Source organism: Balaenoptera acutorostrata, chromosome 3, assembly GCF_949987535.1.
Source record: "Balaenoptera acutorostrata chromosome 3, mBalAcu1.1, whole genome shotgun sequence".
Classification (NCBI taxonomy): Eukaryota; Metazoa; Chordata; class Mammalia; order Artiodactyla; family Balaenopteridae; genus Balaenoptera; species Balaenoptera acutorostrata.
In genome coordinates this window covers 85,072,543-85,098,510 of record NC_080066.1, presented here as the reverse complement: position 1 = coordinate 85,098,510, position 25,968 = coordinate 85,072,543, and the positions used below count along the sequence as shown (strand labels likewise).

The 25,968-nt window shown below is 41.2% G+C and overlaps 2 protein-coding genes across 6 annotated transcripts in view; one reads left to right on the top strand and one right to left on the bottom strand.

The window, feature by feature from the left end:
* Positions 1 to 4,277, top strand: part of SCG3 (secretogranin III) — a 36,478-nt gene extending 32,201 nt beyond the window's left edge. Inside the window, exon 12 of the mRNA XM_007194876.3 lies at positions 3,954 to 4,277. Coding sequence (XP_007194938.2) covers positions 3,954 to 4,072 — 119 coding nt within the window. The 3' untranslated portion in view covers positions 4,073 to 4,277. The remainder of the gene's footprint in view (positions 1 to 3,953) is intronic.
* A 2,846-nt stretch (positions 4,278 to 7,123) lies between these two features.
* Positions 7,124 to 23,184, bottom strand: LYSMD2 (LysM domain containing 2). 5 transcript variants are annotated; one of them, XM_057544516.1, is made up of 4 exons: positions 23,127 to 23,184; positions 22,345 to 22,811; positions 8,736 to 9,064; positions 7,124 to 7,708 (listed from the first exon to the last, which is right to left on the bottom strand). In XM_057544516.1, the coding sequence occupies exons 2-4, from the start codon at positions 22,615 to 22,617 to the stop codon at positions 7,666 to 7,668; spliced, it is 645 nt and encodes a 214-aa protein (XP_057400499.1). In that variant the 5' UTR covers positions 22,618 to 22,811; positions 23,127 to 23,184; the 3' UTR covers positions 7,124 to 7,665. The 5 variants fall into 5 exon arrangements, with proteins under 5 accessions (XP_057400499.1, XP_057400500.1, XP_007194940.2 ...); XM_057544517.1 differs by lacking the exon at positions 23,127 to 23,184 and having other exon boundaries at positions 22,345 to 22,821; XM_007194878.2 differs by lacking the exons at positions 22,345 to 22,811; positions 23,127 to 23,184 and adding an exon at positions 22,001 to 22,331.
* Between the last annotated feature and the right edge of the window lie 2,784 nt (positions 23,185 to 25,968).

Below are 25,968 nucleotides of genomic sequence, written 5' to 3'. Positions count from 1 at the left end.
CCCACCTTCAGTAATTATCAACATTTTGCCAATCTTGTTTTGTGTACCCACCCGCCCCCCTTCTCTTGGAGTATCTTAAACAATGATGTTTCCTGAGCACGTATTAGGTGCACCCTGCAGTCACAAAGGTAGCCGCCCACTTAGTTAAAACAAAACACAACCAGACTCTGTTCTGAGTGCCAGAGCTGTGAAGGACCATAAGAGGCAGCCCCTCACCCCCTGCCAGGTTGCTCACACCATCAATAAGCCTCCGGCGGGCCCTGCTCAGGGCTAACACAGATAACGTGGTGGTGGAAGGAGGTGAGAGGAGGGGGCACACCTCCTTACATCGGGAGAAAGAGCTGCAGGAAAGCCTTTGCTGGAAAGGCAAGGAAGAATTTACGAGTGAGGAGAGATAGAGGCAGAGGGAACACTGGTGCAAAGACATGAAGGGACAAAAGAGAGTGATGCATTACGGGAACTGGAGCCAGTTTTCCAGGAGCACTGAGGTCTGCAGACAGGGCTGGGGAGGTGGGCAGCGGCCAAGTCAGGAGGAGGCTTGTGCACCCTGCAAAGGAGGTTAATTTTAGCCCAAGGGCTTAAAATTAGGGCTTAATTACGTTAAGGACTGAGAAATCTCTCTGGCAGCAGTATGGTTACAGATTGAAAAAATAAAACCCCAGAAGCCAGGCAAGAGATGGGAAGTAAGGATCTGGAGCAGATATAATGCGGCTTAAACCAAGGCAAAGCAGAGGAAATAAAGAAGAAGGGAGAGGCTCAAGAGCTCTGTGGAGAGAGGATTCTAGTATGATTCCCAGGTGTCTGGCCAGAGCAGTTGCAAAGTGATGCTTTTAAAATGAGATTAGCAGTGCTTTTCGAACTTGAAAATGCATTCAAATCACCTGTGGAGCTTCCAAATATCCTAATGCCCACAAGACCACTAAATCAAACTTGAGGGGCAGGACCCAGGCATCAGTATTTTTTAAACTTTCATGATTCCACTGTGCAACCAAGTTTGAAAACCGATGAGATAGAACACAGTGGGAGCAAGAGGTATGTGTTTTCAGCACCCCTTTAGCCTGTGATCGTACAAGTTGAGTGAGATGGAAACAATTATCAGGTCTTTACACATACTTTATTTGGTTCAAAATGATATGAATTTCTGGGCTATCAGTTCCATTAAAATTCACATGAACCATAGTTCATCAAATCTGTCATTGATTGAAAAATGCACCATTGTTTCATGTACCACTACAGAAGAAAAATTAGAACATGCCATCAATTATGGCAAAGACTTTAAAAATTTTTTAAAGTTTATCTTAGTGTAATACAGTGTGTACCAAAATGCATTCTGAAACCAATGTAAATTTTAGGGACCAACCATTTAGAGTATTTATGTTATTTCTTTCACTGACTAACACATGAATCTGACTCCTGATCATAATCAGCAACATCCTGCAATTCAGTCTTCCAGTTCCAGAAACGCCCAACCTAGTAAATCATGGAACTCTAGTGCATGCTTATTGAAGGCTCTGTGAGCAAGCTTCCCAATGACAGTGGTGGGTATGAGGCTCCCTTCTGCCTCCAGGAAGTGAGGGTGACATGCAGTTCACCCTTCTGAAGGCAGAAACAGAGAGCTCTTCTTCCCCTGCCTTCATATGTGCTCTGCCTGACTTGGGCCATCTCTCAAAGCCTGTGGCGACCCAGTCCTAGAGCCATACAGCTTCTGCAGCTGTGGGAGCAGGAAGTCTTACTATTAGTTCTGACCTTCCTTAACCTCTGCAGATGCCCTTTGCTTGACAGGGGCCTGGGTGACCTGAATCTCCTTCCCAAATCCAGGAAAGGGAAGTCCATGTGATGTGACAGTGAGGAAGATGATGAAATCTTATGGAGCCTTAAAAAGAAAGTCTGTACTTTTAGAAAAGTGAATTATAGCCCTTATCTCTTTTGAGCCTTACCGCCTTAAAACCTCTTTTAAGTAGCAAGTTAGCTACTCCTGGTGTACTCTAACAGCCAGCTAGGGCAGAGCTGGGATGGACTCCAGTGGCCTTTCCTCTGCACCATGCCAGTTTTCCCATGCCACACAGTGACAGCCATGTCATCAAGAGACCATTTTTCCATCTCAAAAGAAAGCAAAATATTTTCCTGTTTGTCCATTCAAATCACCTGGACCACTTCACAGCTGTTTTGGGGAGTCTGCCTTTTGTCCCACTAAAGATACTGACCCAGAACCGATTCTGAAGAACCAGTGATGATTAAAAGGTGCCCCTTTGTGCCCTATGAGTCGGTCAGGAATCAGCTCGGGAGGTGCACACAGAATGTACACTCAGCTTGATTCTCTAACTCGCGCCTGAGAGAAAGGGAAAGTCAACAACCAAAACAAAACTGAGCCTCCAAACACTTATTGAATGTTCTGCACGTGTTAGATGCTTCATATTCACTACTTCAAGGCCGTAGAGTGGTCAAAGCAGTGACTACAGACAGACCTGAATTCAGAACCTGACTCTATTATGACCGGAGCAAGTGACTTACCTCCTCTGTCCTGTTTCTTCATCTCTGAAACGGGGACACTAACGCTTTCCTCATGGGGTTTTGTGAGGAGCAAATAAGATGATGGTTGTAAAGTGTCCAGTGCTAGGAGTTCTCTCTTCCATCCTCATGGCTGAGCCCAAACTGAAAGAAGCAAATGCCCTCCTGGGTGGAGAGGAAACAACCTCTCTCTGAGCCTCAGCTCAGCGTGGTATGATAAACACCTGGTGCTTGTACAGAGGTCCTTCAAGTCTGGTTTTCCTTTCATGCAGGGGCTTAAAGATGCCCAAGTGACCCAGGTTCAGCTTCTATTCAGGGTAGCTAAAGGTGGCCATGGAATGCTCTGAGCTTCTGTATCCCCCTCTCTCCTTTCTCCTCCCTAGGATGTATTGTATGTAGCCATTAAAAATGGTGTTTCTGAGGAATATCAATGCTCACTGTGTAAACTGAGTGAAAGGAATTAGGTATAAGGTTGAATGTACCCTGTGATCATAACTGTGTTGAGAAAGATACATCCAAAAGCTAAAAGGAAACAGAACAAAATATCCACTCTGGTTATCAATGATTAATAGAATTCAGGTGATTTAAATTTTATTTTCATGTTTCTGTATTTTCCATATTTTAAAACAATAAGCATATAACACTTAAAGAATCAAGGGAAGATGTGGGGTTTTTTTCAAGCCTTCAGAAAGATGCCACCAGCAGCCTCCTTACTTGGTTGAGGATCTCTTTGTTTTTTGTGGACGGTTCAATGGTTTACCTAAATTTTTTGTTTAAGTAGGACAGAGGAACCACAAAGAGGTTATGGTTTCGTTTTTCACTCCATGCATATAATTCAAACAACATGAAAATCAAGGTAATTCTTAATATGGAAAAAAAAAGTGGGTTGTCACAGCAACATGGGCTTAACCAGTGTAACAAGTTCAAGTCAGAACACCTGGTTCTGATCATAACTTTTACTAGCTGTGTGACCTTGAATAAGGCACTTAAGCTTTAGGGTCTTGTTACCCCAAGTGTGTTTCCTGAACCAGCAGCATCAACATCTCCTGGGACCTTGTTTAAAATGCAGAATCCGGGGCACCACCTCAGGCCTACTGAATACAAATTTGCAACTTTCCAAAAGCCCCAGGTGATTGGTATAAATATTAAAGTTTTCCAAGGCCTGGTTTATGAGCCTGTTCCCACTCTGGTCAAATGAGGGCTGTTCTCCCCACCTGAACACCTCGAAAAGTTGTGATGAAGAGCAGATGGGATAACATAATGCGTGTAAACGTGATTTGAAGCTGCAAACTACAGCACAAATGCCAAGAACTAAAATGCCTTCCAACGTGAAAGACAGGGCATGGTAATGATGTTCTACAAAATGCTTCTTCGTTAATGGTAATCACTGTAATGGGCTGTGCTTTCCTTATCTTTGCTCATGATACTCTAATGATATTTTCCAGATTATGACCTTTCAAAGATGAGGGACTTCATCAACCAACAAGCTGATGCTTATGTGGAGAAAGGCATCCTGGATAAAGAAGAAGCCGATGCCATTAAGCGTATTTACAGCACCCTGTAAAAATGGCAAATGACCCAAGAGTCTTTTAACTGTTTCAGAAAACATAGTGTAGCTTAAAACACTTCTAATTCTGTGATTAAAGTTATTTTGACCCAAGGATTATTAGAAAGTGCTGAATTTACAGTAGTTAATCTGTTAGAAGTGGTTAAAACATAGCTTTCTTGCCATAAAAACTATCCAAAAAGTAAAGTTGTACGTAAGCTGAGATTTTGTATATAGAATCCTTATTTCCTTATAGATTTACATTTTATAAGCAGATATATGTTGCTTTGGAAAAGCCTGTAATGGACTGAACTTAAAACAAACCTCATCCCACTGTGTCACACATACAAGCACCCCCTGAAGAATTAGGGGGTTCTGTTTTCAAGGCATGCTGCGTACCAAAGCACCTCATAGGATATCTCTGTTATGTCATTTCCATACCTCTTCCCTTTGGGGAGTTGAAATAAATTCACATTTCCTCATAGCCTCTATAGCTTAAAGTATAGCTATCTACTTTTCGCCTGCTCCTGCTGGCTCTTTATCAGGCCCAATGGCACAGAAAGGAACCTGAAAAATGGGCATAGGATTTGCTGGATTTATTAACAATTCCCCCCCACTCTCAACATTTTCTATTAGTGAGTTTGCAGACATTGAGTTTTTCTCTTAAGAGGGATACCTACCTATGTACTCTCCAAGATAAATGAGGTCATAAATGCTACATAAAGCAAGATAAAAATTGATGCCAGGTCTGAGTTATCTAAACGGAATTTGATCCAAGCCAAGATTTCTCAACAGAGAGCAAGAGGGCCAGGAAGTAGGGTAGATATAGAGATAAAAATCATTCCCTCCCCTGTGAACCACAGCTGGTAGATGAGTTTCCCTAGAGGACAGGGTTAATGAATGTCAGATCCCTGCAACCCCTCTTCCTCGGCCACCACCACCAACACAGTCCTGGAAACAACACACAGTGACCCAAGGTCCTCCGGAAGTGTTAATGCTTCGAATTAACAAACCAAAGAATGCTTTGAAAATGTTATTATTCAGTATAAATTAATTACATAAATATTTTTCTATACATTTCAGTTGAAAATCATAAAAATAACTTAATGCTTTGTATATCAGCTGTCACTACTTCAGATGGCTTCTGACACCTGTCTTGAACGTCCCTACCTCATATTCAGTTTTTGGAGAGGACCGGGGAACATACCAGGAAGCTACAAGAGGCTGTTTTCACAGGGAGGAGACCACTGCTGCTCTTCCCCCACCCTCTCTAGAATTGCAAAAACAAAAACCACAGCCTGACACACACAGAAACAAAACTCAGTATGTTCTAGAGAAGCCAATACCCACTGGTGAATAGTGAGAGGGAACTAAAAACGTCTTTGCCGGAACTATACTTGCCAAAGCACAATGAGTCAGACTGTTTGAATGAGTCATCTTTGATAACATGGCTGACTCGACTTCACCATGGCCTGTAGTCCAAACACGCTGCTTCTACCTTAGAGAGAATTAACTGATTGTGACTCAAGCATTTTATCCATTCACTTTTCTATAGTTTATCTAAATATCTATGCAGTATTTTTAAAAATGAGACATTTACTAAGGGAGTTCATTGTAGCTTTCAGAGCACATTGACGTTCATTAGCTCCTATTGATAAGGACAGAAGGGAGATCTTCAGTCCTGTTTCATACATGAGGTTCACAAAAAGAGCACTGGACATGCTCAAACGCTGATGGCCAAGAAGTGGTAAAGCCAGGATTAGAACCCATGTTCTTGTCTTAGTTCCCTCCTCCACAGCACTTCCGTGTGCAAGGCAGCGAATAAAGAACTCTAGTCCAGGACGTTTCAACTGTGGTCTCAGTGAATTCAGTTTTTAGTAACTTGAAGATGAGGGCAGAGATGTTTTGGCTAGGAATTGCTAAGACAGACCTTAGGCAAAAATAAAATACTCAGAAAAATGTTTTTGAGATTGTGGTCTTCATTTCAAATTTGAACTTATGTCTTTTGGATAGTGTTTTTGGATTTGCGTCTTTTGGATTACTCTCAAATTTCAGATTATTTTATGTTAAATAGCATAAAAACTATTAACATTAAAAAAAAAAATCCCTGGACTTTTTTTTAGAGGCCTTGACCTTTTCTTACATACATAACTGTTTCCCTTCCTTTATTTTTTTCTTTTAGCTTTCTGCTTTTCCAACTACCTCCCCATATTTCAGGTAGTGGTGGATACAAGAAAATAGCAAAGCATGACAAGGAGACCACCCTATAGCAAAGATGATAATAACGTGAGGAAAAAAAACCATGAGAAATAAAAACAGGTTATCATGAGAAAAAATAATGAGGAAAAAAACCCAAAATACAAGATATTGTGGACGTTATGAACAAACAAGAAATTCAAGACATGGGCAAACAGCTACTGTTTTCCCATTCATGTCCCTGTTAGTCTCAAGGGGTGGATGTACGCAGTTCTGGTTCTACAAGTTCTGCTGCACCAACACCTAAGGGCACTTGTTTCCTGCTTAATGGAAGACCTGGAGGAGCAAGGCAGGGAGAAGAAAATGAGGAAAAAGAAAAGAGGGAGAAGAGAAGGGAAACAAGGTCCTTCTTGCCTCACAAAAAGCAGACTCCTTTTGCGATGTTGGTGAGGGATAAATACAAGGAATTTTTGTGGAAGCTTAAAGATTTATTTAACCTGATACTTGAATAGAAATGGAGAGCAAAAAAAATTTTTTTTTGCTGTAAAAATGCTGTAAAACATTCTATAAAGTGACTTATCAATGAAATCTAAGCTAAAATTCACCAGTGTATCCAGTCATGGTGTTGTTTACTTCTTCTTTTGATATATTCCATGTTTTCACTGTATCTGAAACACACCAAGTCAGATATTATTTAAATGCAAAGGTTACTAGTAATTGCAATGTATTTGCTTTTAGATTATTGAAACCTTTTTCAAAACTGCAGTAATAATAATAAAGACCATTAAAGTCGAGGAGAAGCTGTCACCTATAAAACTATAATTTAAAAATCAATTTAATATTCCCATTTGTTGAAAAAAATTGAAGACTAAAATATGAAAACATAGTTTATTTTCTCATTCAGACTTTTGGAGTTTATTTTTACAAAATAGCAGACAAAATTTGTTTCTTTATAGTAATACAGAATATGTAATACATATCGAAATATATATATATAGAGCACTTAAGTTATAAACACATAGCAAAATCAGCATCACTTAAACAGCAACCATGTTTTTCACATAATTAGGATTTCTCAGGAAATAAACATTTTTACCTTGAATATGTAAACAGTCTTTGTGGCTTTATGTCAACTAGTATTTACAAAAGCTAGTCTAAAAACTACCACCGCTTGCAAAAGTGATGAGCTTTAAGATACAATTTTGCTATCATGCCATAATAAAGACTGAAAATCATAGAAAGCCAGAGGGAGCTAGTAACGTCAGTGCAATTGCCGTAGGTGGAACTACTTAATCGTGATTTAAAGATGTATGCCATGAGAATCCAAAAGGGATGCTTTGGAATCATCATCAGTTGTTGGTTTCTTTATGATCTAACCATCTCTTAACCCAGGTTAGATTATGCCCCCTGATCATCTAACTGTGATAGAGGGAAGCTGCAAAGGGACTTTCTTCATCTCTGAAAAAAAGAAACACAGCATAAATCAGTGTTTAAAAACTGTACTCAGAAAACTAACACACATATTCATTATACAACTTAATATCCACTTGCCAAAGAAGGGCAGGAGTTATATCAACTTATAATATCATGCATGCCTTGAAAGTTGTACGAAATGCAAACACTCACTAAGGAATACTTCATTGTCCCCATTTTACTGCTGTCTCAGTTATTGGAATAAAGAATGGTACTTGTTATATATTTGTATTTGTTTATATTATATAAATTTATATTAAATTATAAATTAATTATATTCACATTTATATTTGTTTATATTTTTAATATTCTACCTCTTTCTCAAAAGGATTTGAGGTACCTACAACAAATAGCATACATATAATATGAATAAAATAGAAATTAAAAATCACGACTAAGGAAAGGAGGATACAAATATATTAACCATTAGCAATATTGTAGTAGTTGAACTGAGGACCAGTTTTGGCTGCAAGCTTCCTCATAGCCAGGGCAAAAAAGAAAACACAATAGGTTGTGCCATTCTTGGAATGATAAAGGAAGAAGGAAGCCAATTCTATAGGAGAGAGAAAATTTTGCCCTAGTACCAAATTAAAGAACAAAGAAAAAAAGCTCACATGAGATCTTATATAGGAAACACCTGGTAACAAGTAATAAATGTCTTTGGCAAGTTTTATAAAGAACAGTATTTTACAAGTATTCTCTAGGGCACTGCTTCCTCTGATGGTGTCAACTAGATGTCTACTTGGATGCTCTCCAGAACTGCTAGCTGGATAGTTATGCTATTAAAGCAAAGAAATAAACTTTTTATAAGAAGTAACAAAAACAAAAGCACTGCCACAGATAAAGCTTTATGCAGAATGCAGTGGCTCTGTTTAGACTTTATACATTAAAAATGCCTGTCTAGAATTAAAATCTAGCTTTTAAAGCAAAAAAAGAAAAGAGAATTTGACCAAGCAAGGACATCTTAAGAGTAATTTGTTCAGCCTCTGACATTTTTGCAGCATATTTTTACCTGCTCTCTTCCTTTAGTTTCTTGGCTGCCTGTGTTGATAACTTAATCTGCAAGTCCAGCCTCTGCAGGAAATCTCTGGCTGACACTTCCTTGGGCTGCATGGGCTGAGCATCAGATTCTTGAGGACTGGGAGGGGAAAGGTCTTCCCCAGCCGCTACCAGGTCTTCTTCATGAGAAAAACTATCAACAGTTTCATTTTCTGGAGAATCTATCGAGTTAAGTCCATTAAACAGCAAAGGCTTCTCTGATATAACTGGGATGTTCAAAGTTTTCTTCAGAAATATACAATCATTGGTAAACAGTTTATTTGCCCTTTTAATCTGCTCCATCTAAAATATTTTAAAAAAGCAACAGAGTTACATATAAATAAATCCAAAAGTAGGGTTTATTACACAACACAAAATAAAATATTCATAAGCAAAATGTGTGCAATGCTATCTCTGGATCTGAAATTCTTAATTCGGGGTTAGTCACCTCCCCAGATACCCCCGGTTATTTCAAGAGGTGCCAGAAAATTCTTTCACAATTTTATAAGAAGAAAGACTAGTTTTTCCCCTGCTATATTATTTCCCCTACAAGGCAGCTTTTACCAAGCAGCCTTAAATCCCTGAAGTTAAAAAATGTAGAATATTTAGCCCTTATTTAATACACTTCAATCTTATTTTAACATTTCTATTATCTGATTTAAAAAAACAAAATTCTTAGTGCTGTGATTTTCCTTATGGAGTGCTTCCCATCTCTAGAATTGTGTTCGGTAAATTTAATGGATACAGGAGGTGGTAAAGAAAAAAGTACAACGAGAATTAGGAAGAATGGTGTAGGCTGGGGCTGCAGTCATTAAGAAAGGCCTCACAGAGAAGGTGGGGTTCTGATTTTGATTCTTTTGACTTTAGATGGGCCTTGAAGAATGGGTAGAAGTAGGACAGGTAAGGAAAAGAGGTAGGGAGCACTTTACATAGAGTATCTTATTTTTTCTACCTTACGGATTAGGTATTTGAAGATCCACTTTTCAAATAAAAGAAACAAAACTCAAGGAGATTATGTATCATGGAATCATCATACAACCAGCAGATGAAGAAGCTAGACTTTAATACAGGTTTCAAAACTTCAAACTCGAGTCAGCTCTACCCACCACCAGAGTCTCCCATCAAGCCTCTTAGATAGCCTCAACCACCAGAGGGCAGACAACAGAAGCAAGAAAAACTACAATCCTGCAGCCTGTGGACCAAAAACCACAGTTACAGAAAGACAGAGAAGATGAAAAGGCAGAGGGCTATGTACCAGATGAAGGAACAAGAAAAAACCCCAGAAAAACAACTAAATGAAGTGGAGATAGGCAACCTTCCAGAAAAAGAATTCAGAATAATGATAGTGAAGATGATCCAGGACCTCGGAATAAGAATGGAGGCAAAGATTGAGAAGATGCAAGAAATGATTAACAAAGACCTAGAAGAATTAAAGAACAAACAAACAGAGATGACCAATACAATAACTGAAATGAAAACTACACTAGAAGGAATCAATAGCAGAATAACTGAGGCAGAAGAATGGATAAGTGACCTGGAAGACAGAATGGTGGAATTCACTGCTGCAGAACAGACTAAAGAAAAAAGAATGAAAAGAAATGAAGACAGCCTAAGAGACCTCTGGGACAACATGAAACGCTACAACATTCGCATTATAGGGGTCTCAGAAGGAGAAGAGAGAGAGAAAGGACCAGAGAAAATATTTGAAGAGATTATAGTCGAAAACTTCCCTAACATGGGAAAGGAAATAGCCACCCAAGTCCAGGAAGCGCAGAGAGTCCCATACAGAATAAACCCAAGGAGAAACACGCCGAGACACATAGTAATCAAAGTGGCAAAAATTAAAGACAAAGAAAAATTACTGAAAGCAGCAAGGGAAAAACGACAAATAACATACAAGGGAACTCCCATAAGGTTAACAGCTGATTCCTCAGCAGAAACTCTGCAAGCCAGAAGGGAGTGGCATGATATACTTCAAGTGATGAAAGGGAAGAACCTACAACCAAGATTACTCTACCCGGCAAGGATCTCATTTAGATTTGATGGAGAAATCAAAAGCTTTACAGACAAGCAAAAGCTAAGAGAATTCAGCACCACCAAACCAGCTCTACAACAAATGCTAAAGGAACTTCTCTAATGGGAAACACAAGAGAAGAAAAGGACCTACAAAAACAAACCCAAAAGAATTAAGAAAATGGTCATAGGAACATACATATCGATAATTACCTTAAACGTGAATGGATTAAATGCCCCAACCAAAAGACATAGACTGGCTGAATGGATACAAAAACAAGACCCATATATATGCTGTCTACAAGAGACCCACTTCAGACCTAGGGACACATACAGACTGAAAGTGAGGGGATGGAAAAAGATATTCCATGCAAATGGAAATCAAAAGAAAGCTGGAGTAGCTATACTCATATCAGATAAAATAGACTTTAAAATAAAGAATGTTACAAGAGACAAGGAAGGACACTACATAATGATCCAGGGATCAATCCAAGAAGAAGATATAACAATTATAAATATATATGCACCCAACATAGGAGCACCTCAATACATAAGGCAACTGCTAACAGCTATAAAAGAGGAAATCGACAGTAACACAATAATAGTGGGGGACTTTAACACCTCACTTACACCAATGGACAGATCATCCAAAATGAAAATAAATAAGGAAACAGAAGCTTTAAATGACACAATAGACCAGATAGATTTAATTGATATATATAGGACATTCCATCCAAAAACGGCAGATTACACGTTCTTCTCAAGTGCGCACGGAACATTCTCCAGGATAGATCACATCTTGGGTCACAAATCAAGCCTCAGTAAATTTAAGAAAATTGAAATCATATCAAGCATCTTTTCTGACCACAACGCTATGAGATTAGAAATGAATTACAGGGAAAAAAACGTAAAAAAGACAAACACATGGAGGCTAAACAATACGTTACTAAATAACCAAGAGATCACTGAAGAAATCAAACAGGAAATAAAAAAATACCTAGAGACAAATGAAAATGAAAGCACGACGACCCAAAACCTATGGGACACAGCAAAAGCGGTTCTAAGAGGGACGTTTATAGCTATACAAGCCTACCTAAAGAAACAAGAAAAATCTCAAGTAAACAATCTAACCTTACACCTAAAGAAACTAGAGAAAGAAGAACAAACAAAACCCAAAGTTAGCAGAAGGAAAGAAATCATAAAGATCAGAGCAGAAATAAATGAAATAGAAGCAAAGAAAACAATAGCAAAGATCAATAAAACTAAAAGTTGTTTCTTTGAGAAGATAAACAAAATTGATAAGCCATTAGCCAGACTCATCAAGAAAAAGAGGGAGAGGACTCAAATCAATAAAATCAGAAATGAAAAAGGAGAAGTTACAACAGACACCACAGAAATACAAAACATCCTAAGAGACTACTACAAGCAACTTTATGCCAATAAAATGGACAACCTGGAAGAAATGGACAAATTCTTAGAAAGGTATAACCTTCCAAGACTGAATCAGGAAGAAACAGAAAATATGAACAGACCAATCACAAGTAATGAAATTGAAACTGCGATTAAAAATCTTCCAACAAACAAAAGTCCAGGACCAGATGGCTTCACAGGTGAATTCTATCAAACATTTAGAGAAGAGCTAACACCCATTCTTCTCAAACTCTTCCAAAAAATTGCAGAGGAAGGAACACTCCCAAACTCATTCTATGAGGCCACCATCACCCTGATACCAAAACCAGACAAAGACACTACAAAAAAAGAAAATTACAGACCAATATCACTGATGAATATAGATGCAAAAATCCTCAACAAAATACTAGCAAACAGAATCCAACAACACATTAAAAGGATCATACACCACGATCAAGTGGGATTTATCCCAGGGATGCAAGGATTCTTCAATATACGCAAATCAATCAATGTGATACACCATATTAACAAATTGAAGAATAAAAACCATATGATCATCTCAATAGATGCAGAAAAAGCTTTTGACAAAATTCAACACCCATTTATGATAAAAACTCTCCAGAAAGTGGGCATAGAGGGAACCTACCTCAACATAATAAAGGCCATATATGACAAACCCACAGCAAACATCATTCTCAATGGTGAAAAACTGAAAGCACTTCCTCTAAGATCAGGAACGAGACAAGGATGTCCACTCTCACCACTATTATTCAACATAGTTCTGGAAGTCCTAGCCACGGCAATCAGAGAAGAAAAAGAAATAAAAGGAATACAAATTGGAAAAGAAGAAGTAAAACTGTCACTGTTTGCGGATGACATGATACTATACATAGAGAATCCTAAAACTGCCACCAGAAAACTGCTAGAGCTAATTAATGAATATGGTAAAGTTGCAGGTTACAAAATTAATGCACAGAAATCTCTTGCATTCCTATACACTAATGATGAAAAATCTGAAAGAGAAATTATGGAAACACTCCCATTTACCATTGCAACAAAAAGAATAAAATACCTAGGAATAAACCTACCTAGGGAGACAAAAGACCTGTATGCAGAAAACTATAAGACACTGATGAAAGAAATTAAAGATGATACCAACAGATGGAGAGATATACCATGTTCTTGGATTGGAAGAATCAACATTGTGAAAATGAGTATACTACCCAAAGCAATCTACAGATTCAATGCAATCCCTATCAAATTACCAATGGCATTTTTTACAGAACTAGAACAAATCATCTTAAAATTTGTATGGAGACACAAAAGACCCCGAATAGCCAAAGCAGTCTTGAGGCAAAAAAATGGAGCTGGAGGAATCAGACTCCCTGACTTCAGACTATACTACAAAGCTACAGTAATCAAGACAATATGGTACTGGCACAAAAACAGAAACATAGATCAATGGAACAAGATAGAAAGCCCAGAGATTAACCCACGCACCTATGGTCAACTAATCTATGACACAGGAGGCAAAGATATACAATGGAGAAAAGACAGTCTCTTCAATAAGTGGTGCTGGGAAAACTGGACAGCTACATGTAAAAGAATGAAATTAGAATACTCCCTAACACCGTACACAAAAATAAACTCAAAATGGATTAGAGACCTAAATATAAGACTGGACACTATAAAACTCTTAGAGGAAAACATAGGAAGAACACTCTTTGACATAAATCACAGCAAGATCTTTTTTGATCCACCTCCTAGAGTAATGGAAATAAAACCAAAAATAAACAAGTGGGACCTAATGAAACTTCAAAGCTTTTGCACAGCAAAGGAAACCATAAACAAGACGAAAAGACAACGCTCAGAATGGGAGAAAATATTTGCAAATGAATCAACGGACAAAGGATTAATCTCCAAAATCTATAAACAGCTCATTCAGCTCAATATCAAAGAAACAAACACCCCAATCCAAAAATGGGCAGAAGACCTAAATAGACATTTCTCCAAAGAAGACATACAGACGGCCACGAAGCACATGAAAAGATGCTCAACATCACTAATTATTAGAGAAATGCAAATCAAAACTACAATGAGGTATCACCTCACTCCTGTTAGAATGGGCATCATCAGAAAATCTACAAACAACAAATGCTGGAGAGGGTGTGGAGAAAAGGGAACCCTCTTGCACTGTTGGTGGGAATGTAAATTGATACAGCCACTATGGAGAACAATATGGAGGTTCCTTAAAAAACTAAAAATAGAATTACCATATGACCCAGCAATCCCACTACTGGGCATATACCCAGAGAAAACCGTAATTCAAAAAGACACATGCACCCGAATGTTCATTGCAGCACTATTTACAATAGCCAGGTCATGGAAGCAACCTAAATGCCCATCAACAGACGAATGGATAAAGAAGTTGTGGTACATATATACAATGGAATATTACTCAGCCATAAAAAGGAACGAAATTGAGTCATTTGTTGAGACGTGGATGGATCTAGAGACTGTCATACAGAGTGAAGTAAGTCAGAAAGAGAAAAACAAATATCGTATATTAATGCATGTATGTGGAACCTAGAAAAATGGTACAGATGAGCCAGTTTGCAGGGCAGAAGTTGAGACGCAGATGTAGAGAATGGACATATGGACACCAAGGGGGGAAAACAGCGGTGAGGTGGGGATGGTGGTGTGCTGAATTGGGCGATTGGGATTGACATGTATACACTGATGTGTATAAAACTGATGCCTAATAAGAACCTGCAGTAAAAAAAAACAAACAAAACAACTAATACTAAACTTTCATTGGGTTATTTGTATGGAAATATGTTAATATAAATGTTTCAGACATTACATGAAATTTCTAAAAATCTTATATTTGTATTTGTATGGAAATATGTATGGAAATATGTTAATATAAATGTTCCAGACATTAAAAAAACAAAAAAAAAAACTTCAAACTCTTTCATACCCTGTGAATTCCTCCAAATCAAAGAAATGGGGATAGCAGGTAGGGGTGAAAGGGGGGATGGAATTTACATATGTTACCTCATTTAACTTTGCTAACAGTACTGCAAGCTAGATATTATCACCTCCTTTTTACAGATGAAGAAAGGGAGACTCAAGGGAGTTAAGTGTGCATCCCTCCACAGCAGAGTTCCTACCAGGCAGCCCCTTGTCCACTCCTCCCGTTCTCCTCGGTGTCGGGTACCCCACTCCTTCCCCTGGCCCTCAGGCCTAGGGGTAATGTCTCCCTGCTGTTGCTAGTCTCGGGTGCTGCACCATCCCTTCCTGGTTCTCTTAATCCTATTCACACTTCTGTAAATGTCCCTGCATTAAACCCTCTCTGGCCACATCCTCTGAGTGCGCTAAACGTATTCTGTGGGGACCCTGATACATCCATCACTCAGAGAAAGACAGGCCATCATAGCCAGGCAAGGGGCCGAAGACAGGAAGCACAAGACAAATGGACTGAGTAAAAGGCTGGGTGTAGTCAGGGAGTCCATAGGGAGTGAAGGGCAGGGCTCTCCTAGCTCTCGTGCATGCCATTCTACCATTGATTCACCAATAGAACTGCCTCTTTTAACAAGTCTATGAGCTTCCCAATGTCAGGGACTGCTTCTTCTCCATCTCAGCATTGCCAGAAAGCATTTAAGGTGTATGTTGACCCTTATGGTGTAGACTCTAAGATGACACATGGTTGCCAGCATCAAGGACATCAGGGATATCCAGACATAGTTAGCATCAAGGTGGGAACCAATCTAAGGCTGGGCAGATTTGAAACTGAAGGTGAAAACAGATAAAAGAGGTTAATATAAGGTAGTAGCCAGAAACAAGGGCTCTGGGGCCATACTTTCTAGGTTCAAATCCTGGCTTTACTACTTTCTAATCATCCCCTATGTCTATTTTCTTTTCTGTAAAGTAAGGAAAATAGTACTTTCCACACAATATGATTATTATGAGAATTAAATGAGTTAATTCATGTAAAACACTTAGAACAATGCATGGCACACAGGAAGCACTCAAAAATGTTAGCAACTATCATTAAACTTGGTTAAAAGTGAGAAAGCAGCAAGTAAGGGCAGATCCTAACATGTATTCAGCAAATGAGAAGGAAGGAGGTAGGAATTTTTTCTCCATAAAAAATATTTCTCCCACAAAGTAAAAATATATAAAGAAAATTTCATATAAACAAGCCCAGATGAATAACATAATATCTTGTCACTGCCCTGAGGTGTGAGCGTTTTTTTCCATAAGGTATTTAATTTGATCTTAACTTGTTCTCCTTTACAACCATAGGCTCCAAACTCTATTACCAGTAGTGAAGTTAAGGAATGAAACCAGCCACGCAAAAAGCCAGGGAAAAAGAAAAAAAGGAGTCCTTCCAGAAAGAGTAGTTACAAGGCCCCAGAGCAGGAAAAAATGGTGTGGCTGAAATAGGGAGTAATGAGCAAGCTGCAGGCCACTCATATAATAAATAAAATTTGGATTTTACTTTAAATGTGATGGGAAGCCATTGGAGGGTAAAGGAAGGGAGTGACATGATTTGAATATCACTCCAGCAGCTTTATGGAAAATGGATTGGTAAGAAAGAGGCATTAGTGGAAACAGGAAGCCCAGTTATGGAAGAAACTGCAATAGCACAGATAAGAAATATAAATAATCCCAAACAGTGAAATGATGTTTTAATTTGCTTTGGAATGTTTTATACTTTTATCTGAACTTGGATGGTTCTAGTGTTCTGGGAATTTCACCTCACATAAATCTAAGAAAAGTCATGATCCAATACAAGGAAGAGCTGAAAAACCCTACAGCTTTACCACCTGCCCTCTGTTCAATATTTCCTACTACCCAATGAATGCTGTGAATAGAAAGTGTGACCTTTTCAAAGTAATGCAGAACTACCCTCTGTTTCTTGAGAGCGAATGACTAGTGGGGGAGATACAGCAACAAAATGCTTTCATTTTAAAGCTCTCCTAATCAGGATTGAGTAGCATGATTCAGTGAAATTTACCATCTGCTTACTAAGAAACAATTTATGGAATAATCAAGTAAGAGCTGACAGGATGGCCACAAGGTCCACCGTGGTGAAATCAGGTAGAACAAATACCATCAACAACTTGTTTAAAATGACTCCCCTGTAAATACATTTGTAAAGGTGAATTCACTCTGGAGGGAACTCACAAAATGTCCCCTGCCCCCAAGTTATCTCAATAGCTGCTGCTGGGCATGATCAAGAACTCTCCCCAAAGGCTACTTTCGATCAGCTTCATTAGGCCACCTGCCTAACTGGGAATGCAACATTCAAAGCTTCTTTTTCTTCCTCTCCATTCCTTAAAAAAAGACAAACTGTTCTGAAAACATTTCAGGACCCATGATAACTAACATTTACACAGCACTGTGTTGCTTATGGAATATTTCCATACACACACAACTCTCATTTGATTATTATCATCATTATAGAGAAAAAGACTTAAACATTAAAGCATTCTCTCAAGATCATGTTCTAGTAAGTGCTGGATTCAACCTCCTCACCCCACTGTCTCCTGTTAAGTGCTAGGTGTTGGCGGCGATCAGCCTCCTCCATTGCCATGTGCTAATAAGGGAAAGGATTTTTTCTTCTCCATGCTATCTCAGAAGAATACATGAGATCCCATTTATGAAATGTCCAGAAAAGGCAAATCTATAGATTAGAAAGCTAATTCATGGTTATCTGGGACAATAGAAGAGAACGGGGAGTAAGGGATCTTTTCAGGGTGATGGAACTGTTCTAAAATTGGATTGTGGTGATGGTTGCACAACTCTGTAAATTTACTAAAAGTCCTTGAATTGTACACTTAAGATGGGTGAATTCTGTAATATGTAAATTATACATCAATAAAGCTGTTTTTAAATAAAGAATGCATGAGAATCTATTAAAACCTAAAACTACTAAGGGCTACTTTACCATACTTCTTACTACAGGTGGCACTATTTAGTTATGGTTCTCTTCCCTTTGACCAGCAAAGGTCAACAATTTCCAGCAAGAGCAGAAGCTAAAGTTATAAACACAAAAGATTTATATACACTTATATTTCTAACTCACTGCACTTGCTCCCCCTAAAATGATAATCATTTCACCTTTTCTCAGCAAGGTGACATCTGATAGGAGAAGTGTGAAGAAGCAAGTGGGCTTAGCAGCTCATTGGAGGAGAAAGAGAAGACCCCGGGAATAAAATTGGATAGGAAATGACTCAGGATATGGGGGGCAATGGTCTGGAGAGGGTAGAGGACAGGGAAGTTTCCAGGGGGGAACAAAAAGATGAAGAAAAAGTTTGTGCAAATAACAGTTTCCCTCACTGCCTTTCACCCACTTTCTGTTTATATATACAGGGCTTCCTAACAAAAAGTTCACAGCAGCTGCCTGGAGCTGGTCAGTTCCCTCCAGAGGCTTGCCTCCAACTGAAAGGAGCTGGGATCACCACAAAAGCTGTAGCAAAATCTAGAATACTGGGTTGGGGGAGGAGACTTAATGTCTCAGTGGAGATAAGCAAAGCCCAGGAAATTCCAGCCCAACGTCTGTGTCTGAGATCTGAATTACATTTAATAGTTTCTCAATTCATCCCCAGCAGTTTCAGTTTCTCTCTGTGAGGTCTTCCACAGCCACACCATTTGAAATTGCAGCCACCTCCAGCAGCCCTGTCTCCTTTCCCTTCCTAATTTTTTTTTCATTTTGCTTATCAATACCTGATATATAACATATTTGTTTGTTTACTAACTGTCTCCACTGACTAAAATATAAGCTCCATGAGGGCATGGATTTTTATTTATTCACTAATGTATCACCAGAAAGGTAGAAGCTGGAAAAAAAGAGGAAAGAAAAATCAGATGAATGATAAACACTGTTGAGAAAACAAAACAGGAAAGGGGGGAGGGGCACTGGGATGAGGGAGGGTTGCAGTCTGACATGGAGTGGTCTGCATTTACGCAGACTTGAAGGCAGTGAGGCAGCAAGTCACACAGCCAATATCAGCTACGTGATTTGTAGGTCCCAGAGAAACGTGAAAATGTGGGGCATCTGTTCACAAATTATTAAAAATTTCAAGACAGCAACAGCAGAGCATTAAGTGCAGGGCTCTTCTAAGCATAGGGCCTATGTGACTACACAGGTCCCACATCTGCACGTACCTGTGGCCCTGCATGCAGCTATCAGGGAAAGTGTTCCCAACAGATGGATGCAACAGCAAAGGCAAAGACCCCAAGAAGGGGCAGTGCACTGGGAAAGAGCAAAGAGGCCCTGCTTGTAAAACAGGAACATTCCTGGGCTCCTTTACTGGATATTCTGATCCAGCAGGTTCAAGGTAGGCTCTAAATTTCCAACATCTCATCACCTACTCCTTTAAACATGAATTTAAATACAATGTGGGTGGGACTGCCCTGGTGGTCCAGTGGTTGGGACTCCCAGCTTCCACTGCAGGGGGCATGGGCTGGATCCCTGGGGCTGGGAGGGGGGACTAGGATCCCCCATGCCGCGCAGCCAAAAAAAAAAACCAAAAACAGTCGAAATACGATGTGGGTGATCTTGGCAGTCAATATTAGAAACTTAACTCACTCAACTTCTTTCTGTTCAGCCGGGGAATGAAAAAAACATTTCTGCCTTTTTAACTTCCACCTAAAATATCAATTTCAATGAGTAAATCCGATTAATGTCTGTAGTTAATATCTGCAAGAATATCACTTCACTGTTATGGTGATTATCTTCACTTTCACTCGTTCTATAGAACCAGTGGAAAGAGTCTCTAACAATTGCATCAACTAGAGTTCAGGGTCCAAAGTAAATGAGAACCAGTGATTCTCAACCAACAGTGAGTGCTTCTCAGGGAATATCTGGCCATTTCTGGATGGGGGAGAGGAGGGCAGTGCTACTGGTATCTAGTGGGCAGAGGCCAGAGATGCTGCTAAACATCCTACAATGCACAGAACAGCCCCCCAAGACAAAGAATTATCCAGTCCATAGTATCAATAGGGCTGCAGTTGAGAAACCCTGAAACAGACTGTCTGCGGCTACAGATTATAGTTCCCAATTCATTACACTTGAGCTTAACATCTTAAAATCAAGTCTTTATAAAGGTAATGAAAAACCTGATTTACGCTTTAATGAAAAGGGATAAATTTATAAGTAACAGGATCTACATCAGTGAAAACAGGAATTAGAAAGCATTTGATCAGGACTTACCTGATGGCACAGTGGTTAACAATCCTGGTTAAGAATCTTCCTGGTCTGGGAAGATCCCACATGCCACGGAGCAACTAAGCCCCTGCGCCACAACTACTAAGCCTGTGCTCTAGAGCTACTGAGCCTGCACTCTAGAGCCTTCGAGCCACAACTACTGAGTCTGCGAGCCACAACTACTGAAGCCTGCGCGCCTAGAGCCTGTGCTCCGCAACAAGAGAAGCCACCGCAGTGAGAAGCCCGCGCACTGCAACGAAGCGTAGCTCCCGCTCGCCACAACTAGAGATAGCCCACACTCAGCAATGAAGACCCAACGCAGCCAAAAATAAATAAATAAATAAATAAATTTATTTTAAAAAAAAGAAAGAAAGCATTTGATCAAAGGTGGAGAACCGCAGTGAGCAGATGTTCGGGAGCTCTAAGCAACCCAAATGAAGTCATGGAGGGCAGTGGGATGCAGAGAGATTGCTGTGGGTAGGGACCAGGGAAACAACATTTCTCTGGGTATCATGGATTCCTAGGTGCAGTCAGCCTGGCCTAGTAGATAAGATGCACATAAACCAGACAAAAAAGACCTCCCTTCTTCAGATGCTAAGAGAGCTCTTGATTAAGACTAGGATAAAAATAAGGATGGATATCAGAAGTAATACCTAGGGCAAAGCAAATGCTTTGTCACTGTGCTAATTCAAGCTGGTCTCAATGAATAAGCATACTTGGAAAATATCCTTACCTCTCATCCACCTTCACATCTGTAAAAAGGAGATTAATTACACCTATCTCCAAGGCTTACTAGGAAAATCAAATTGAATAAGAACAAGATGGAACAAGACAAATGCAGCAGGCATTCAGCAGAAAGTAGCTGCTGATACTTCCCAACGCTGCTTTCCTCTGGCTCTGACTCAAACCAGGCCCCATGAACGCAAATACAAGAATTGAAGTTCTATGTTCACATTTAGAAACTCCCAAGAGGGCGGAATAGGACTAACCATGGCATGAAGTCTTCAGTACATGCCTGCACAGCAAGATCCCTGCTCTCAAAATGTTTAAAGGCTAGAAGGACCTGCCAGGTAAACACATACCAGCGTGGGTGTGCAAAGGAGATGACTCAGTCTCTGTCACTGGTGAAGGGCCAAAAAGAGTTTCACTTAAAGAGAAAGATAAAGATAAGATCACCTTTCTTCCCATTGCTGTCTAGGGTGCTTCAGGAAAGAACATTGAAAACTGATATAGAACTCAAATGTAAAAAGGCCATCACATAGTTCAGAGTTAATTATAAGTAATTTTAATGAAACAGTATGTTCCCTCAGCTTTCCATGTTCTTCCTAGAGGTGTAATGCAATAGGCCCAAGACACACACATTTATAAATTTATAATAAACACAGCTCTGCAGCTCACCTAGACCACATTCTTGGCCGCTGCTTAGCGACAGGAGTCACATTCACAGTTGCCAGTGAGCCCAGGGGTGTAATTTCACTTCTAAATAAAGAAGCATAATCAATAGAAACAGAACCATCCTGCGGGAACAACTGTACCCTTCCTGACTCATCACAGCGCTTGTTTACCCAGAAAACAAAATTCTCTGCCCAAGTCCGCACCTCAGTTCGGCTTTCAGGAAATATATAGCAGTACGAACGGGACTCAAAATCGGGCGAATTTGGCTCCCAGGGTGCCAACGCCCTGGTCCTCTTTGGCCTTCCTTCCTCACGCGGCAGATCCGGTCCGAGTGCGGGCAGGGCACCGAGAACTGGATGCACCCACCCGGGGAGGGAGCCTTGGCGGCCCGCCCCTCTGGCTGCAAGACAGGCTCTGGCGACCGTAGCTGTCCCGGCAGCGCGCGCTGGGCGAGCGCTCGGGGCCGAGCCGCCGGGGGACGGCTGGCTCCCTCCCCCACGCCCCGCTACTCGCTGCGCCCCCGCCCGCAGCCGCCAGCGCTGCTCACCGAGACTCCGTACTTCAGCGCGATGCCCTGCAGCGTGTCGCCGGGGCGGACCCGATGCTCCACATGGCGCTCGATGACGCCGGCGCCCAGCGGCGCCCGCACGCTGGCCGTGCTGCCGTACGAGCGGGTCTTGGTCCGCGCCAGGCTCAGCGACAGCTCGGCCTCCTCGGCCTCGGAGAGCGAGCGCGACGGCGGCGGCGGCGAGGGGGCCGAGGGCCGGGGCGCGCGGGGTCCCCCTGCCCGCAGGGACCGCGCGGGCGAGGAATCAGCCATGGGTCCTGCGGAGGCCGCTGGGTCGGGAAGCTCGCCAAGAGGGCGGCGCCTCGTCCGCCACCGCCTCCTCTTCCTCCTCACAGGGGCTGCGGAAGGCCGTTCCGCGGGGGCGGCGGGCTGGAGGCCGCGGCGGAAAGCTGCGGGCCGGCCATGGCGGGCACCTGCTCCTATGCGTCCCGCCTTCCCCGGCGCACCTGCAGGGAGGAGAGCGAAACAAGCTCCGGCTGCTGCCCAGCCGACGCCCCGGCTCCACCCTGCGCGCCGGGACCCAGCTGGCCCTGCGGTGCGAGGAGCGGGGCGCGCCAAGGCCCCTCGCCGTGGATCTACGGGGCCTCATCCCTAGGCGCCCTCGGCCCCGGAGGGAACCCCACGCCGGGCCGACACAGCCTGGTTAGAGCTCTGCCCTGCACACAGCAAAACACCAAAGCTTTGCTCTGCCTACTTTATTGATTCCTCAGCAGGCGCCCGCTTCCTCAGACCTTCAAGCTCCCCCAGCCAAGGGTACTTACCGCTCCCACCCGATTACCCCAGGACCTCACAGAAAACATTAAGACCATTAAACACACACAGTTTCTCCAGGCCCATCTCAACAGCCTGGAGGGTCCGGTGTACTCAACACTCCAGGGGGGATAGTGCTTCTAAGGCCGGGTGGCTGACCTCAAACTAACCCTCCAGTTGCTTTGCTTTCACTCTTCATTGCACACCAGTGCCAATTTTAGTCCTGTGCTGCCTTGAAAGTCTGCCTAGCTACCATCCATTCTCCTGGCTCACTGCTTAGAATTTACTATCTGCACCCAATTTTTTCTTATGTTTCCTCTTTAATACCCTGAAATCATGACTCCCCAAAGTTTTGTCATTAACGCCATCAATGACCTCTTATTTGTAGTCTTTATCTGAACACCCTCTCCTCAACTTTCTGGCTTCCGATCGTATTCTACACAGAGTGGGTGTGCGTTTACTAGAATCTAGCGCTCAGGATTCTGTTGTACTCTGGACAGCTCTCCAGGAGGAAGTACCCTACAGGCAGGTTAGGAGACTGGAGGTTTGATTCATTGGCTGAAGTTTTGATATGTTGCTGTGCTGGACAGAGGCAAAGGAACTAGAGTTTAGGAGACAGGACGAGAGTGGGGGAGGAACACGTGGACCCCCAGTCACCCTCCCGCTCAAAAATTCTTCAGTGGCTCCCTGTGGACAGCAGTATTAACTCACACTGGCATTCAACTCTTATTTCCATTTTTATTATTCATGCTCTGGCCGTTACCCCATCTACAACTCATCCTGCAAACTCCATATACTCCTGCCACTTGAACTTCTTACCCTCATGCCTTGCATATGCTATACCCTCCACCTGTAACCCCACTCTTCCAATACTCTCTGTCTACATTTAAGAAAATATTAAGGTCCATCCCAAATGAAACATCCCAAAATGACATCTTTCCTGATTCTTCCCACCTGTCCCCCTCCCCCAACTGCCCAATTGTTATTGTTTCTCCATTGAATATCAAGGTGGTTTGTACCTCTTGTTTAGCATTTAACTCGTGTTTTGTGTCATGTACTTGTCTTATCTCCTCTATACATACTCCTGGGAGGTATAACTAGATCTTACTCATCCTTTTTAGCTCCAGCAGTGCCTACCTAGCTCAGTGCCTTGAATAAAGCATCAAGAGTGGTTGAATTGAGGTGTAGTAAAAAGATCCTGAAAGCTAAATTAGGTAATTTAGCAAGAGTCTGCCATAGATGAACTCTTGGGTGGTATCCAGTGTGCCTATCCCAGGGCCTAAGAAAGAGGCAGAACCCCAGAGTTTAAATATATAAATGAGATCAGGTAATACTTCAAGAAAACAGGAGAAATTGCCCTCAGAGTTGACAGTCTAGTAGAGAGATAGCATATAACATGTCTTCCACTAAAGAAAAGTTTACTGAAGAACTGGAAGTTTTTATTTGAAAATTAATGAACTGGGTTCTATAAAGTATTATTAGGTGTTGTTTGAAAAGGGTTCCATGATCAATTAATTGGAGAAACACTGCGATATATGCTTCCCTTTTGGAGACTCACAGTGCACGTTAGGATACTGAAGGCTCTATAAGTCCTGTAGTAAAATAAGATATTGGATTTTGCTTGACACCATATTTCCCAAACTCATTTGACCATGGAACCCCTTTTTTTCTCAGAATTTTTACAATTTTGGAAATGCTGAATTAAAGTGGGGAAAAACAGGCCTAAATAAGGAACCAGGAAGATAGCTTTGGGAGTCAGAGATTCCCAAAAGGCAGAACAGTATACATAAGTAGGCAGAAAATGAGCCAGGAAGGAAAAAGGCTAGGTGATGATCACTTAATTCCTTTACAAAAAGACCAAGTCCTCTGTAAAAGTGCAAGGGAAAAGTTATCACCAGAAATGTATGGAGATTCGAAAGCCATCCCACTTCTCTCTTATCAGAGCTAATTTCTAAGCTGTCCCTAGTTATTTTCAATTTCTCCAGCCATAAGAAATCCTGGGTCAGAAAACACCTCCAGAACAATTCTAAAATGCTCTGAAATAAATTCAACACAGTTCTCAGAATTTTCTCCATGATTCCTTTCTGTGATCTTCACTAGCGTTTCCTCTAGCTCTCAGAAATTAATCGGCTGAAATAAGTACTTATTTGATGTTTCATGGTTAGGGTTCTCTGTGAGTTGTTTTTTCCTAGATAGATTTGAGCTGTTGTCAAATATCTAGTGTTCCTGTGAATTTTTTTAAATAAATTTATTTATTTATTTATTTTTATTTTTGGCTGTGTTGGGTCTTCATTGCTGCACGCAGGCTTTCTGTAGTTGCTACGAGCAGGGGCTACTCTTCGTTTGGTGCACGGGCTTCTCATTGCGGTGGCTTCTCTTTGTTGCAGAGCACGGGCTCTAGGTGCGCGGGCTTCCGTAGCTGTGGCACACAGGCTCAGTAGTTGTGGCTCGCGGGCTCTAGAACACAGGCTCAGTACTTGTGGCATACAGGCTTAGTTGCTCCATGGCATGTGGGATCTTCCCAGACCAGGGCTCGAACCCGTGTCCCCTGCATTGGCAGGCAGATTCTCAACCACTGCGCCACCAAGGAAGCCCTGGCCGGAGGATTCTTAACCACTGCGCCACCAGGGAAGCCCCTGTGAATTTTATATCAATCTCTCCCTAATCCAAAGTTAATATCTACAATTTGTGGCTCAGATTGAATTTTTTGTACATTTATTTTTCCTTCTTCAATCAGAACTTCAAAATTAGTTTTATGTATATCTACCTACAACATAGAACAAACCTCATCATTAGTAGTGAACATTAGAAGCACTCCCTTTGAGATCAAGAATAAGAACAGGAAGGCTTCTG

Excerpts from the sequence above, each read along its gene's own strand:
- LYSMD2 (XM_057544516.1), bottom strand. The coding sequence starts at position 22,617 with ATGGCTGATTCCTCGCCCGCGCGGTCCCTGCGGGCAGGGGGACCCCGC. Across the intron at positions 9,065-22,344 it reads CGCTGAAGTACGGAGTCTCG|ATGGAGCAGATTAAAAGGGC; the intron begins GTGAGCAGCGCT and ends AAAATATTTTAG. Across the intron at positions 7,709-8,735 it reads AAACTAAAGGAAGAGAGCAG|AGATGAAGAAAGTCCCTTTG; the intron begins GTAAAAATATGC and ends TCTTTTTTTCAG.